The following is a 14,844-nucleotide window of genomic DNA, read 5'->3' on the forward strand; positions in this document are numbered from 1 at the left end:
AAGGCTAAAAAAGTTTTTACGAGTGCTAACTATAGAGCATATTGTTTGGCTTAATGGGCTGCTTCCCACCTAGTGTTTGGAAGCATTCTCATAGGATCAATCATTCTCTCTTCCTTACGAATTAAGAGTAGAAAAGATTCCCTCTTGTAACCTTTTCCCCATTTCAAAAAAAAAAAAAATGACCTTGCACAACTACTGGCATGCAAGGGAAGTCAATCGTGACAGAAGGTAAAAAATTCTGAGTTGGTCTCATCCACATTTATAGATGTCCCCAATAGTGATAATTGTTTTAATATTGAGGAAAACCATGCATCCACTTATGGACAAGGAAGATAAATTGCTAATGGGTGAAGAGTACAAAATGGATAAAGAAGCTGAGATACCATCTCTACAATCTGATGAAGCAGTTAGTTATGATTTGATTTGGCAAGACCTTATGGGAAATGAATTGATACAAAAAAGTCCAATGACTACAACGAAGTGCTTGCTCCAAATTATGAATGGCCACGATACGCCTAGGTTAACGTTGATTCCAAATTTTTCTGAGGTTTTCCTAGTTAAATGAGAAATATTGAAAAATACCATTTTATTCATCTTCTATCACGCTTCATTCCTAAGGTACTACATTTAATGAAGACACAATGCCCGCTATGGGATTGTGGATGCGATTGGAGACATGTTTCATGAATAATCAACCTTCAGGACAAACTTGTGTTTTAAGGGCGGGGAAATGTTAAAAAATAGAAACCCTATATCTTTCTTCATCTCATTTTTCACCCATCTCCGTATAATAAAAGTTGAATTCTTAAATTTGTAGGATCCTCACGTAGGTTTCGCAAATCCAACCATAAATTTGCAAGAAAGATGATTAAAAGAATGATGTGATAAATGATTGGTTATTGCAATGTTTGGAGTGGTTTGAAGTTGTAATAAATTATTGATGGGCTGAAATCATAAGATGTAATAATAAATGATAATGTCATACAACTCCCTTCAAGAGCTTATTCTCATCTCCTTCCATAATAAAGGAGAAATGATTCTCTTTTTTGTGAGTAGTCACAATGTATGCTCTATTGTCCAAGGATGCACAAAATGTAATTTTCATCGGCAATCATCGTCAGTGTATACTAATTTTCAGCGGTCCTTCCATCCAATTGCATCACATACCACCATCTAAGCATCTTCCTCATTCTTTTGGTCATGATTGACTGAATCCATTTGAATCCACTTTCATATTTATTTTAGCTTTAATTTCTTGCAATATAATGACTTGTGGGTGTTTGTTAGGTCCCCCACCCCATCCTATAGTTTTATTTTCTTTTTAAGGTTATGGTTATCTTACTGGGGAAAGAAAAAGAAAAAAAGTTAACATGAATGAATGTCAATGGATCAGTAATGAAAGTCTTCTAAACTCCTTAAGAAAATTCTATTATCACAAAAGTCTTACACTATTTCCAAGCTAGTGAAGAAAAGCTCACAAGATTACATCAGAACTTAGTTTGATTATCAATCTCTCCACCGATAGCCACAGTTTGGGTTGCAGCAGACGAAAAACAGCGTCATACCCTCTTCCCCTCTAGCAGTTGCCTGCACATAATTTCAAAAGGTTTACAAAATTGGAAGCAGTTCAAAAATTCACTCATCATAAACTTAACCAAGGGATTGCCCAACATATATAAACTGCTAAAAACGAAGCTGGAGTGAGGGTCAATACATGGACATTTCATAAAAGGCTACTATCAATATTGAGCAATTAACTAAATCTAGGGATGTTTACCTCAGCTCAAGCTGGAGCTCAGGCTTCCCTGATTCAACTATTAGGGGTGGTCAATGACCTAAAAGAGATGGTTTGAGCAGGTATTTACATATAACACATTCATTGATAAGCAGCTAAACTTTGAACAAATATGTGATGAACACAAATTAACCACAGATTGTGTAGAATTTTATTCTCAATTCCCTAACCAGGCCTCTTGACAAACCTGTGGAGCTCATCCCACGCGGTTCATGAACAACTTGGTTCATTTACAGCTCTAATAAACTATGCCATTCATTGCCCCAAAACAACATTTAACTGCAAAGCAGTGCTACAAGATTGGCTCATCTAGAGGAATATCAGCTGATTATAATTATAATGACTTCTCACATGCCAGACTTTTGTAAAGCTGCTATACCAAAAGTTGAATATGACACGTGAAAAAAATCTCATGCTACTTGTAACTTATATGTTCCAGTATTACAAAATTGATTTTTAATTAAGAAACATGCAGACTTAAAGAGAAAGAACAAAAAAGTGATTTAGTGCACATCATTTAAAGTATCTCATTAACAGAAAAAACTGTAAGTAAATAGTAAGAAACGGAAAGGATGTGAAACTAAATGGAGGTGAAAATGATGATGACATTCATGATAGAGGCTTAGTTCTTCCAATTTTGTTAGCCTACCATTACACAATGACAGAGAATGACAGAGAAAGCTAGTCTTCAATAACTAAACAGAAATCAGTAAGTAGATTTTTTTTTTCTTTTCTGAGTCAGTAAGTTGACATTGTTTGCACAAAGTAGACACTTGAAAATGTTGTAATAAACCACTTCAATTTATCTCGGCAGCATATCTTATATTTCAAGAGAACCCCTTGCATTACTAGTTGGAAAATGCTCAGGTTGTACATCTTATGGATTGCCACGTCAATTTGTAGGAAACTTGTAGTACCCCTAGCAACCCGCTTACTAGTCACTCATGTTTTGAGCACAAAAAACATAAAAACAGACTTGCGTGGTTTATCATCTACCATAAGCCAAAGAGCAGCAGCTACATTATGGTTTCTATGTAATTTAAATGTAACTTCAACTACTATTACTTTTTAAAATCATACTCAGTACATGCATTATGCTTAAGAATACAATCACCCGTTTAGAACTTTGCATATCAAGGAGATAAAATTATTAACAAATTACACAGCTCCAAGAATTCGAGCCATGATTTCCTACGACATCATCGTAATCATTGCACTGATGCTCCATCAAGTGCTTATAACTGTGGGTTCGTGTTTCCCTTTTTTAAGAATATACTGTACGGTTCTCTTTGGTTTTGCAATTCTAAGTTTGTAGGAAAAATTAAAAGATTACAACCATACATTGAGGAGTCAATATATGCATTTTATCTTTGGAATGTGACCCCATATGACAAGTCTACAATTGCTTTATAATTTTAACTTTTTTTCCAAAGTAATTTGAAGAATGAGAGGAGTGGATGAGGCCCATTAAGCTTAATCCTAAGCTGATATAATTGCTTTTAATACCTTTCAGTTCCAACTTCTTCACATATCAATTAAAAAAATAAATATTTAAATTTAAATTAACTCATTCCATTAATTATTACAGACAATTTGATTCTAGCCATGATAGCAACCCAAAGCAGCAGTGTCAACAATTGTTTTGTAACTAGCAGCAATATCCACAGCAATTTAAATAGGATAGGAACCTAACCTGGAAGAAGACAGCTTCTCCATGGTTGCATTGAGCACATCGAACGGATTTCGTGCGAGGAAGAGTTGGATCAGCAGCCACATCCTGTAATACTTGAGTGCGCTCTCCAACAGCGTGATGTATCTCATTTCTATAGACACAGTTGTTATCAGCAACCTCCTGCATCGTGTTAGATATATAATGAACACATAAAAGGAGGAAAATCAAATCTTCTATTAGAAATCATAGAGCCAATAGTAAAATCAGTCTGTGCAAACTGACTCCCTTAACATTATGACCCAAATCTGTGCTCTTGCCTATTTCATTACTAATGAACCAAAACATACGAACTTTCAAAAGGAAATGTAGCCATACAATGTTTTCTATCCCAAATAATTACATTTCCATTGCAGAGAACAGAATAACAGCAAAACTAAGAACTAGAGAGTAAAATTAAGCTCACTAGAGTTCGGCTCACTAGAGTTTGGAATACGGCCAAAATGTCTATGTATAATAAAAAAAATTAATTTGGGTTCATTTAGATTCATAACTAAGTAAACTGAGAACTAACACAGCATTTTAACCTTTAGAAAAATTTCTAAATTTAAGCAACAAGGACCCCAGAATCAATGCAACACGATAGTGCAAATTTTCCCAAAATTCTAAGAATAACATTAGCGTCTGTAGCCCTAGTCATTAAAAAAAACCAAACTCAAACAAAACCAAAAAAAAAGCAATCAGAGAAGTAAAATTAGGGTTTTGTAATGGGTCTAGCAGTGAATCAAGAAATTTTATCGAATAAACCATGTATAAGAACAATTTATGAAACCCAAAATCAGGTTTAGGGTTAGGGTTTGATTTATAAAAATTAATAACAAAGCAAAAAAAAAAAAAAAGTGAGAGCAAGAGAGGACCTGGTGATCGCAGTTGCGGCACGCGTAGAGGAGGATCTTCTGGTCCTTATCTTCCTTAGGGTACAGAATGTTGTTGCTAAAACATTTAAGAAATAAAGGGAAAAAAATTAAAAATTAAAATTTTGTTTCAAAAAAATTAAACCTTTTTTGGTAAAATAGAAGCATGAAAGACAAATGCTCAGTGAACGAATGAGAATGTAAGAATGTCTGTACGACGATGATGATAGTGATCGTAATGGGTACTGACCATTCGCGGCAAAATTTCATGGTACTCATCTTGGAAGGTGAGAGAGAGAGAGAGACAGACAGACAGAAAGAGACTCTGAGAAATGGGATTGCTTTGGCGGGCACTCTCTCCGCTGCTTTACTCTTCTAAAATAGAGTAATGGCCATCTTTCTAGTGACTAAAACAAAGGGCAAAAAAAAAATAAAAAAATCATGGGGTTTGCAGTGGGTTAAAAAGTAGGAAAAAAAAAAAAAAAATCATTTTCAGTCCATCAAATTTTGGTGTTAGACAAATAACTTTTTGAGGTTTAAAAAGTGATTAATTAATATTTAAAGTAAGCTTTATATATATAACAAGAAACAAAAAAAAAAAAAAAAAAAAAAAAAAAAAAAGGAGGAATAGTTAAGCCATTAGCTTTAGCCAAACAGGGGTAGTTCGACTACTCTCTTTGGCTGGCCTGAGGTAGTTCTACTATTCCTATGCTAACCATTTGAAGATAGTCGAACTATTGTCATGGCCTTAGGGTGGTTCAATCACTCCCACTTGAGTTACTCCATTGATCAATTGAAGAATGGCTAAACCATTTTCTCAATGGCCTATCAAGGTAGTCGAATCACCCCCAATTCAAATATGCTTTTAGAGGGATTAGCTGATCATCCCCTTCGTTTTTCTTTTTCTTTATATATATATATATATATATATATATATTATAATTTTTATTTTTATTTTTTTTATTATTGTATGTGACATGTGTATGGTGTTGACATGTCAAATTAACGATTCCATCAGCTTCTCTAGCGATTATTTACTCAAATGAGCGATTAATCACTTTTCAAACTCAATGAACCATTTGTCAAAATTTCAAACCACCTAAAAAATAAAAATGCATGTTTTCATAAAAAGTAATTTAAAGATTCATGATTAAGTTCTCTCTCAAAATAGTTTTTTGACACAAAAAGTTGCATGCACATGTTAACCACGTCATAACTACTAAGTGATTGATAATGGCATAAGTGATTGATAACTCAGCTCATTATAAAATTCTAGTTTTTTCCCAAAAAAACAACAAAAAAAAAAAAAAAAGGAGAGATTGTCCTTCAAATTTCAATTGTTGAGGGGTATAGTGAGAGGAGGTCGAGCGCCCTCCACCAGTAGTATAACAACTCATCATAAATGTATAGATCGGGAATTATTGAAATTTTTAGGAAATTTTAGTTTCTAGAATTTTAAATGCTTGTCGCTTATTTTTTATTTAAAGGTCATTATTTTACCACGTGTCTCACTATTAATAAAATAATAAATATTTATTATTTTATTAGTAATGAAACACATGACAGAATAATGACCTTTAGATAAAAAATGAACAATTTAAATCTGTAATTTCAAAAACTGAAATTCCTCTAAAAATTTCAATGGATACAGATCCTCACTCATTTATTCATGTGGCGCTATCACTATTACTTCATGACAACATAGTAAAGATAATGTATACACTTTTCTTTTCTTTTTTAACTTAATTGAACTAAAAATTGTAAAGATAATATGAGAGCACTAACTGAAACATAGCTTCATTTATTCGCAACTTGCGCACATGTTCTATTTTACATATGCATATTGTAAGAATATTATTCAACAATCTATTGATGGAAGGATTTACTCCGGTTAGGGTAGAAATCCGATAAAAGACCAAAGAGAAAGAAGAATAAAAAATATAAGAAATGCAGTAATCATGTTAGACTAATCTAATCTCCACTCTATTTATAGAGTGCAATGCAGCTTTTCATGAAGAGATGCATTGTTTCTCTTTTAACTATAACTTCCACGAAAGTTATCACATTTCATGGAGATGTTTAGGTGTGGGATGACCATTCCTATTATGGTGTGATCACCCCTACATCTTCACATATCATATTTTTCATTAACATCAAGATGTCTATACATACTCAAGGCGTCACAATTGACTAGCCCAAGTCAGTAATGATCATTTGGGGGCGGCCGAACCATCCCTATGGCTTTGGAGCAGTTCAACCACCCTCTATATATTTAAAAGGGATGGTTCGACCATCCCTAATAGACATGAGGGTAGTTTTGGCTACATATGCCTAAAGGGGTGCCAAACCACTTCCATGGCTATTGGGGGTGGTTCGGCCACTTCCCAATTGCCCAAAGAGAGTGGTTTGACTACCCCCTCCGGTTTTCTTCTCTTTTTGTTTGTTTTTGCTTTATCTTAGGAAGTAATTAACCACTTGTCAAACCTGAGAAAGCTATTTGTCAAAATTTTAAATCACAGGGATCATAAATGCATTTTCCTTAAAAAGTAATTTAAATATTTATGGTTAAATTATTTGTCCAAATAGTTGTTTGATATGAATAATTAGATGCACACATGAATTCACGTCATAACTATTAAGTGATTGATACATGGAATAATTGATAACTTAGCATATTATAAAAATATAGCTTTTTTTATTTTTTTTATTTTTTATTTTATAAAGGAATATGCAATGTTTGGTTACATCCAAGGACTGTATGATAAAATTATTCAGGTCACAGTGCTCACAAGTTATAGAAGTGTTCTAGAATTTTTTTGAGTGAAGATAGCCATGGCCTTTGGACGAACCGTTTCTTGTCACTGATCCGCTAGGCAGTACCAGATTAATTTATGGTTTTAGTGCGACAGATTTATTGATTCTAGTCTCGTCCAAGAACATCTAAAACATTTATGTTGTGCATGCACAAAGCGCTAGCTTAAAACTTGTATTCAATAAGATAGATAAAAGAGCTCAGACACGATGATGCAAGCACCGGAAGAAGGTTGAAAGCAGAGAAATTACGCCAGCTAAGATCAAATGCAATGCTTTACTCGACCTTTTGAAGAAACTGAAGATTTACTTGCATCATTAATGGCACCCCTGCTTTCTTGTTTGATCAGCTTAAAGAAGAATGGAAAATGTAACAAGAAAAATTGCAATATGACAAACAGCAACTAAAGACAATTCTGATATATTTCCTCAAACGAAACAGTAGAAAGAAAACAATTGCTAAGCTTATTTCAGAAGGCCCAACTTGCAACATGCATTAAACCATCACTAAGCTCCACAGTAACACATAGAGTATATTTGGAGCTGGTAGAGATCCAAGGCTATTGACAAATGAGTACAATTGAAAAGGCAAATATAACTGCAATACAATGCTCCATACTGTTAAGAGGAAATCCTTCAGCGCCTTCGCCCATGCCTCCTGCTCTTCCTGCGACTGCTCCTATCATCAGAATCAGACTCTGAAGCCGAGTCCGAATCAGAAGACTCGGAAGATGTGCTGTACCTCTTACGCCTTCCCCTCTTCTGCTTCTTTTTCTTCCTCCGCCTCCGCCTCTCCTCTCCTGAATCAGATGATGAACTGTAGCCCGAACTACTTTCCTCTGAAGAAGAATCTGATCCCGTAACTGATGATGCCCCACTATCAGTCTCAAAAACTGAAGCCTCACTATCACTACCAGAATCAGAATCTGACCGATGCTTCCTTTTGCTTTTCTTAGAGCTCTTTTCGGCCTTCTCCTCCTTAACATCTGGATTATTATCTAAATCATAAGAGATTGACACCTTCATCCTCAATTTGGGATTCTTGAGCTGCTGGGTCCGAGAGGGTCGGGAGATGTAAACTCGTTCATTTTTGCATTCATAGGTCCAATGCCCACTCTCAAAACACTTCTGGCACTGTGAAGCCACACCACTCACGGTAGACATAGAAGCCTTAAGGTCTTTTCTTTCACCCAATCTCACAGCCTTCTCAGTACTATTCAGATACATCTGCCTCTTTGCTTCCCTTTTCTCTTGCCATCTGCTAGGTCCTTCCTCCTTCTGCCCATAAGCATTAACATTTCGGGCTGCAGCAGTCGCTGCCCTTTCAGCCTGAGCACGACTAAGACCCTTTGCTGCACTCAAGGTTGCTGCCTTGATTCTTTCAGCCGCAGCCTGGCCTTTCTCTTCCTTCTTACTAGACATGTTCTATGTTTCAATATCTAAACAAGAATACAGAATTTTCCAATCTCACAAACAAACGCAATACCCCAAGCTCTAATTTGATACCAATACCACCCAGATCCTGCTACAATCTGCATGCAAGACTTTCACAAGTCATTCCTATTTTTCAAATATTCACATTTCTAGGTAAACAATGTCGGAAACCTCCCAACTCAAAATTAGACAGGAACACAAAGCACATGTTGCTAAACACACTCAACATGACACACTCAGAACAAAATTCTTTTGATTATATATGTAATAAAAAGCAAAAAAAAAAAAAAATCCCATTCAAGAATTCAACAAGTAAAACCAGACACGACTGCATGTTGAACAAATAATTACAGATGCCAAATTGACAACCAGAAAAACATACCAAGCTTTTCAGCAATTCAAAACCCATCGAAAACACGAGCGTATATATACTTCATAGCGCCAGTGGCGGAGTTAGCCAATTCATGTTACAGGTGCTGCAGAATAGACTATTTTTTTAAAAAAAAAAAATTTAATTAGAGATTCAAAATGATATTCTTCATGAACCTAAAATGTTCAAGTTAACTCACGACCTTGTAAGAGACAATTTTTGGGTGCTCTTATTTCATCAAGGGAAAAAAAATCAGGTTAAATGCATAAACCCTAAATCAATTTTAAGGGAACAAAGGATGCAAAACCCACCCGATATCAGATCTCCAGACCTTGGCTTGGAGTTGGGGCGTCTGAGAGAGAGAGAGAGAGAGAGAGAAAGGGGGAGAAAAGCGTGAGAAAGGGAGGAAAAAAGGAAAATGAAAGAAAAACTGACAATCGTCTGTCGTCTGAGAACATGCTTTATTATTATTATTATTATTATTATTATTATTTTGTTTTGGGGGTGCCGTGGGTTACGGTGGGTAGAAAAAAAGAATTCTTTTTTAAAAAAAAAAAAAAAAACACGGCACCCCCGAATGCTAACGGGGCTCCGCCACTGATAGCGCCTAATTCAATTACAAGGATTAGCATTCATAAAGGTTCCCCAACTTATATTGATTATTGAAACAAAATCAACAGAAAAAGAACAGATCATTGTAAATCTCCTCTGATTTCTCAATTCCTTGACAAATCGAATGGACCAGAAGCATATCCAAAACCCTATAATCAAATCAACCGAACAATAATCCAATCTGATAAAACCCTACGAATTAAAGAAACCAAGTCACAAAGCCCAGAATAGATCAAGCCCTAGATTTCGAGTCTCTTACTCTAACAAACCTTCCAGAAACGAAGCTACTACTAAATCCGATAAAAGAATAAACAAAAAATCGAATAAAAAGACTCAAAAGCAACGAAAATTATTCGAATGTAAATGAAAAAAAAAAAAAAAAAAAAAAACCTAGAAATTGAACACGAAATCAAACGAAAACTCAAAGGGGTGGTGAGGTGCGAAGCTTACCCCTTGTGTTGTCTTGGAGAGAGATTTGAAAGGAGACCGAGAACAGGAAGTCTTTCAGTCTAGTAATATAAAGCGAGTCAAGCGACACGCATTTTTAACCGACTCACTCGCAAAACGATATGTAGCACAGGCGTTTTCTAACTTCACTAAACGACATGTAGCCTTTCTTTCATCAGAAAGGAGTAGAAGTGGCAACGTGTTGTATAATATCACTCTCATTAAATCTTTTATATCCATTATTCCCCCCACCCCCCCCCCCCCCCAACACACACACACAATTCCATAAAATCTTCTATTCCGAAAAAGGCAAGAGAGACTAATTGTAACTAGTTCATTTAAGTGTGGCCATATTAGTATTTGACTATTTGTCTAATAAGAGTCGTACAAGAGAAGCATAGATGATTAGAACCGTAAGTGCTCATTCAAATCCAACTAAGCCATAAACTAAACCAGCCACATTAGAACATCGGCTAATAATAATAGGATTGAGAATTCTCATTTCAAGAGTCGAACTCTTACCCTGTCTCCTAGTGTATACACAACCACTTTGAAAAAAATTTTGAGGCCACAAAATTATCACCACTTATGATTCTTAACACTATATCATTACTATTTGTCTAATAAGAGTCGTACAAGAGAAGCATAGATGATTAGAACCGTAAGTGCTCATTCAAATCCAACTAAGCCATAAACTAAACCAGCCACATCAGAACATCGGCTAATAATAATAGGATTGAGAATTCTCATTTCAAGAGTCAGACTCTTACCCTGTCTCCTAGTGTATACACAACCACTTTGGAAAAAAATTTGAGGCCACAAAATTATCACCACTTATGATTCTTAACACTATATCATTACTAGAACAAGGGTCATGCTTGAGGAAACAAATAGGATCCTTTGTACCACTAAAGTGGTAGTTGAGTTGGTAAAGCAGCAGGGGATAAGATTCAATTCCCCCCTCCTTTCTTCCTGTGGTCACGGGTTCGAATCCGCTTGCGATAGTAATTCGCAAACCAGATGCTATAAGAAGGGGCTTTACCAACTTGCACTTTGATGAGACTGTCGTGACGAACTCGCCTTCCCAAGCAGTAGTTATGGTTCAAACCGAACATTCCACAGCGAGTGGGAACCCCGATGGTCACGCCCAAGGAGAAACATTACACTGGTCACCCCTCTCCGCCTTAAAAAAAAAAAAAAAAAAAAAAAAAGAAGGATCCTTTGTGAGTACACGAACCTATCTTAAAGCCCCTCTATTTGGTCCCGTAGTGTGATTTTAAATCAAATAGCAAAAAATGCATGGTTTTAATTCAATCCCTTTTCTTATCTTTTGGTGATGCCCAAAATTGGATGCATGAACAGATCATCTTGTACACAAGTTGTCTACATCTTCATCTCAAAGGCCTCAGTTGCAGAGGCCAATCCCTTAGACTCCACTCGGCTTCATGGCCCAATTTCAGAGCCTAGAAGAGTCGGTTTGCGCCAAATCCCGATAAAAGTTATTCTCATAATCTTTAGTAATTCTGTTTTGTAATTCTCTAGTTTCAAATTTTTTGGTGTTCTTTGGATTCAAAGAAGTTTTGTTTACACTCCATTAAATCGTTAGCCAACAAAGGTGGCCTTAAATCTGTTCAAGATATTGGATCAACGTAATAGAATGAATTTTGCAGCTTTTGAACGTTCCATGAATCCCAACTCCTTCAATTGACCATTTGCCAACATGGAGACCAGCTCCATGCCTGGCACAATAGAAAGAACAAAGCGACCTTCTGATAATAGGTTTTTTAAACCCAAATTGCCAAACAGGAATAACCGAAACTATGCACATTCAAGATTCACAGATTTTCCCCCAAATGCTCATTAAGACATGAAACATTTATGAAATAAAGATGCATTCTTGTTCAGCGTTGAACAGCCAAAAAAAGAGTCTACAAAAGGGGCCAAGAGCTTATATTTCTTGACCATAATGATCAAGGGAAATACGAAGCCAGAACATTTGAAGACAACTACAAACAATATCATATCAAACTAAACAGAAGGCAACCTATGTAAACTTGTAAACTTGTCTGGTGCCATATCACCACCTTAAAATATCCCGGTAAGGAGATTTGCAGCAGTCGAAATTGCAGCTCCAGTAATTGCGCACTGCACAATCTGCTCATGGGAAGAGTCCTCAGATGTAAGCGCCAGTGCCACACCTGTAACTGCTCCTGCAACTGCACTGTTTTTCTGCACCAAAAATTAACAATCAAATGAAAATGAAAAGTAAATGGCAGAGGCAAGATTTGAACTTTTGGCTCTGATACATAGGAAGAGGTCAATTTTGTTGAGAGAATGAGACTTGCTGCAATGAGCAAAGTGCAAAATTCCATCCAGTTGTGGGAAATTCCTTTGTTCTGTTTTTGGGTTCCAATGTGAGAATGTGTAGTGTGCTGAAAGTTTTAATGTGTTTCTCTATTTTTGTAGGAGGATACATATTATAATGAGGAATATATGGAGATTTACCCAATCATGAGCTCCACGAGCCTCCTTAAGCCCATACGTGAGACCTGAAAACACTCCTGCAGCCAGTCCTGCAGTACAAAGCTAAGCATTACAGCCAGTCCTTCCAATGCAGCAAACTCATCCCAAAGAAATAAAAAAAAGTTAATCTGGTCAGGCATGTACACTAGCTTACCCCACTGTAAGGATTCTTTTCCAGTGTTCTTCACCTGAGAAACATGGCAACAAGATCATAATTAAAATCAAAGCAATGATTAAAAAAAAAAAAAAAAGAAACCATTGAATTGTTCAAAACTCACCATGGCCTCAAGAGATTTCCTGTTGGTTTCTCCTGCAAACCCACACAAGCAACCATAAGACATACTGCAAATGCATATATATATATATTTGTGGGTGGTGGTGGTGGTGTACGTACCCTTGAGGCCCGGGATGCGATGCTTCTTGGCACCCGACATCTCCGGTGGCATACCACCGCTCGAATCAAGCCCTGCACCTGATTAATATTCCACAAATATTAATACACGCGTGCATATATCAATTTACATATAATTATATAAGCAATAAGCAATTGAAACATACGAGGGAACTCCATTTCTTTAGTGCATGCTTTATAGTGTCCAAGTTTATTGGACTAGCATCTTTATTTTACCTAAGAAAGTTATTCATGATATTGAACAAAAGTTTAATAGATTTTTATGGAATGGTAAGGTAGAGGGGGTAGCTAGAGCTAAAGTGGGGCTTGGAGAGATTAGAGGTTTGGTACCATGTTTCTATGTTGAGGCATATTTGGAGTATTCTTGCTAGATCAGGATCTATTTGGGTGGCTTGGGTGAAGGTGTATTTGGAATGTAAATATCCGATCCCTCGAAATAGTACATGGAGTTGGCCGGAGGAAACTCTTAAAAGTTACGAGATGTAGCTAATTAATGAAGAAGTTTCTGCATTCTGATGTTGGAGATAGAAGTAAACTGGACGCTAAACTTTCTTCTTCTGTCAAAGCAAGAGTCTTTAATTTAAAAAGGGAAATTTGGGTGTACAGAGGGCAACATATATAGTGTTACTTATGTTGCAGTTGGGGTATAGATTCTGCTATTCTAAGTATAATTGGTTAGTAGTAGTAGTAGTTAAGTTTGGCTTATAAAATTAAATCATTCATCGATCCCAAACAAAAACAAAAAACATACGAGGGAACTAATTACCTAATTAATACACATGTACAAAATGTTATAATTAAGGAAGAGGAAAACACGTACAATTAATACGGCCATTATGCATTATGCATTATCCATATAAAATAATTAAGAACCAAAGAACGTACTTTCAATGGCTGTAAAATAAGCCTCGCGCGACACAGCCTGAATAGCTCCGATCTGTATGTATATATATACATATATATATATATATCATATATGAAGCAGCAGCACAGCCTTTTAGAACTTCATGGTTCTCTTTTTTATATATATATAGAGAGAGAGAGAGAGAGAGAGTAAAAGGAAGGTTACGTACCCCAGCGGCTTTGACGAAGCTCTCAGCGATGCGGTTAAGGAGGGGGTGGCCAAGGTCGAAGAAGGCACCATTCTCGAAGCTACGCAGCTCATCAAGTAAAGACCTCGTCTCCATGTCCCTCTTGCTCATCTTTCTTCAATGCCCAAACCAAATATCAAACCCTCTGTAATTATATTACGCACACTTTGACACTACAGTTCTCGAAGAAGACGAAGAAGAAGAAGAAGATCATCGTCATAATTAATTGTAGCAAATGTTGGTTAAAGAGGACACGTGTTCGCGTGTCCATACGTGTCTTGCTTCGGTAACTAGAATGCCCACATCGTGGCGACCTTTTGGTATCAAACTTTGCCACTTGTCCGTTGTATTTCTACCTCAATTTTGTTGCCTCGCGGAATTTAGTATACTATCGCTTTCTTCTTTGGCTTCGCCTTTTATCTACACTAAACGAAACTTATTTACTTATTTATAATCAAAATTTTGCTTAATTGATCAAAACCCAAAACGATATTTATATGCATTATACGATCATAGGGCCAAAAAGTCGAGAGTTTTTTCTTTCCCCCTTCATCAGGCATTTCTTTTTCTTCTGTTTTTTTTTTTTTTTAGTGCAATATCCTATTTGACAAAAGTAATGCTACACATTCTCATTCTCACACTTTCAAAATCATCATTGAATCAAGATTCGTGTCAAGAGATGTGTATAGCATTACTCATATGACAAAACTGAACCTGTTTTTATCCAAAGCCACCAAGGGCTGGTAGTACAATCATATTTCTCATT

General features: G+C 36.1%; 3 protein-coding genes across 5 annotated transcripts; all 3 read right to left on the reverse strand.

Annotated features, from left to right (window-relative positions):
• Window positions 1–1,396: 1,396 nt before the first annotated feature.
• LOC132190086 (DNA-directed RNA polymerases II, IV and V subunit 9A) lies at window positions 1,397–4,752 on the reverse strand. Its single transcript, XM_059604970.2, has 4 exons — window positions 4,629–4,752; window positions 4,382–4,457; window positions 3,489–3,647; window positions 1,397–1,587 (listed from the first exon to the last, which is right to left on the reverse strand). Exons 1-4 carry the CDS (start codon window positions 4,655–4,657, stop codon window positions 1,507–1,509), a joined length of 345 nt encoding a protein of 114 aa, XP_059460953.1. The 5' UTR covers window positions 4,658–4,752; the 3' UTR covers window positions 1,397–1,506.
• Window positions 4,753–7,594: 2,842 nt separating this feature from the next.
• LOC132184683 (uncharacterized) lies at window positions 7,595–10,137 on the reverse strand. 2 transcript variants are annotated; one of them, XM_059598406.2, is made up of 2 exons: window positions 10,056–10,137; window positions 7,595–8,721 (listed from the first exon to the last, which is right to left on the reverse strand). In XM_059598406.2, exon 2 carries the CDS (start codon window positions 8,609–8,611, stop codon window positions 7,826–7,828), a length of 786 nt encoding a protein of 261 aa, XP_059454389.1. In that variant the 5' UTR covers window positions 8,612–8,721; window positions 10,056–10,137; the 3' UTR covers window positions 7,595–7,825. The 2 variants fall into 2 exon arrangements, with proteins under 2 accessions (XP_059454389.1, XP_059454399.1); XM_059598416.2 differs by lacking the exon at window positions 10,056–10,137 and adding an exon at window positions 9,006–9,111.
• Window positions 10,138–11,903: 1,766 nt separating this feature from the next.
• On the reverse strand, window positions 11,904–14,301 carry ATOEP16-2 (Mitochondrial import inner membrane translocase subunit Tim17/Tim22/Tim23 family protein). Of its 2 annotated transcripts, none has more exons than XM_059578201.2 (7): window positions 14,061–14,301; window positions 13,873–13,924; window positions 12,970–13,041; window positions 12,854–12,885; window positions 12,730–12,763; window positions 12,558–12,625; window positions 11,904–12,281 (listed from the first exon to the last, which is right to left on the reverse strand). In XM_059578201.2, the coding sequence occupies exons 1-7, from the start codon at window positions 14,187–14,189 to the stop codon at window positions 12,138–12,140; spliced, it is 531 nt and encodes a 176-aa protein (XP_059434184.2). In that variant the 5' UTR covers window positions 14,190–14,301; the 3' UTR covers window positions 11,904–12,137. The 2 variants fall into 2 exon arrangements, with proteins under 2 accessions (XP_059434184.2, XP_059434183.2); XM_059578200.2 differs by having other exon boundaries at window positions 12,970–13,047; window positions 14,061–14,300.
• Between the last annotated feature and the right edge of the window lie 543 nt (window positions 14,302–14,844).

The sequence above is a fragment of the Corylus avellana genome, chromosome 2 (assembly GCF_965113065.1).
Source record: "Corylus avellana chromosome 2, dhCorAvel1.hap1.2, whole genome shotgun sequence".
Taxonomy (NCBI): Eukaryota; Viridiplantae; Streptophyta; class Magnoliopsida; order Fagales; family Betulaceae; genus Corylus; species Corylus avellana.

Excerpts from the sequence above, each read along its gene's own strand:
- LOC132190086 (XM_059604970.2), bottom strand. The coding sequence starts at position 4,657 with ATGAGTACCATGAAATTTTGCCGCGAATG. Across the intron at positions 4,458-4,628 it reads ATGAAATTTTGCCGCGAATG|CAACAACATTCTGTACCCTA; the intron begins GTCAGTACCCAT and ends TAAATGTTTTAG. Across the intron at positions 1,588-3,488 it reads GAGAAGCTGTCTTCTTCCAG|GCAACTGCTAGAGGGGAAGA; the intron begins GTTAGGTTCCTA and ends AATTATGTGCAG.
- LOC132184683 (XM_059598406.2), bottom strand. The coding sequence starts at position 8,611 with ATGTCTAGTAAGAAGGAAGAGAAAGGCCAGGCTGCGGCTGAAAGAATC.
- ATOEP16-2 (XM_059578200.2), bottom strand. The coding sequence starts at position 14,189 with ATGAGCAAGAGGGACATGGAGACGAGGTCTTTACTTGATGAGCTGCGT. Across the intron at positions 13,048-13,872 it reads TTATTTTACAGCCATTGAAA|GTGCAGGGCTTGATTCGAGC; the intron begins GTACGTTCTTTG and ends AATATTAATCAG. Across the intron at positions 12,626-12,729 it reads AAAAGAATCCTTACAGTGGG|GACTGGCTGCAGGAGTGTTT; the intron begins GTAAGCTAGTGT and ends TTTGTACTGCAG.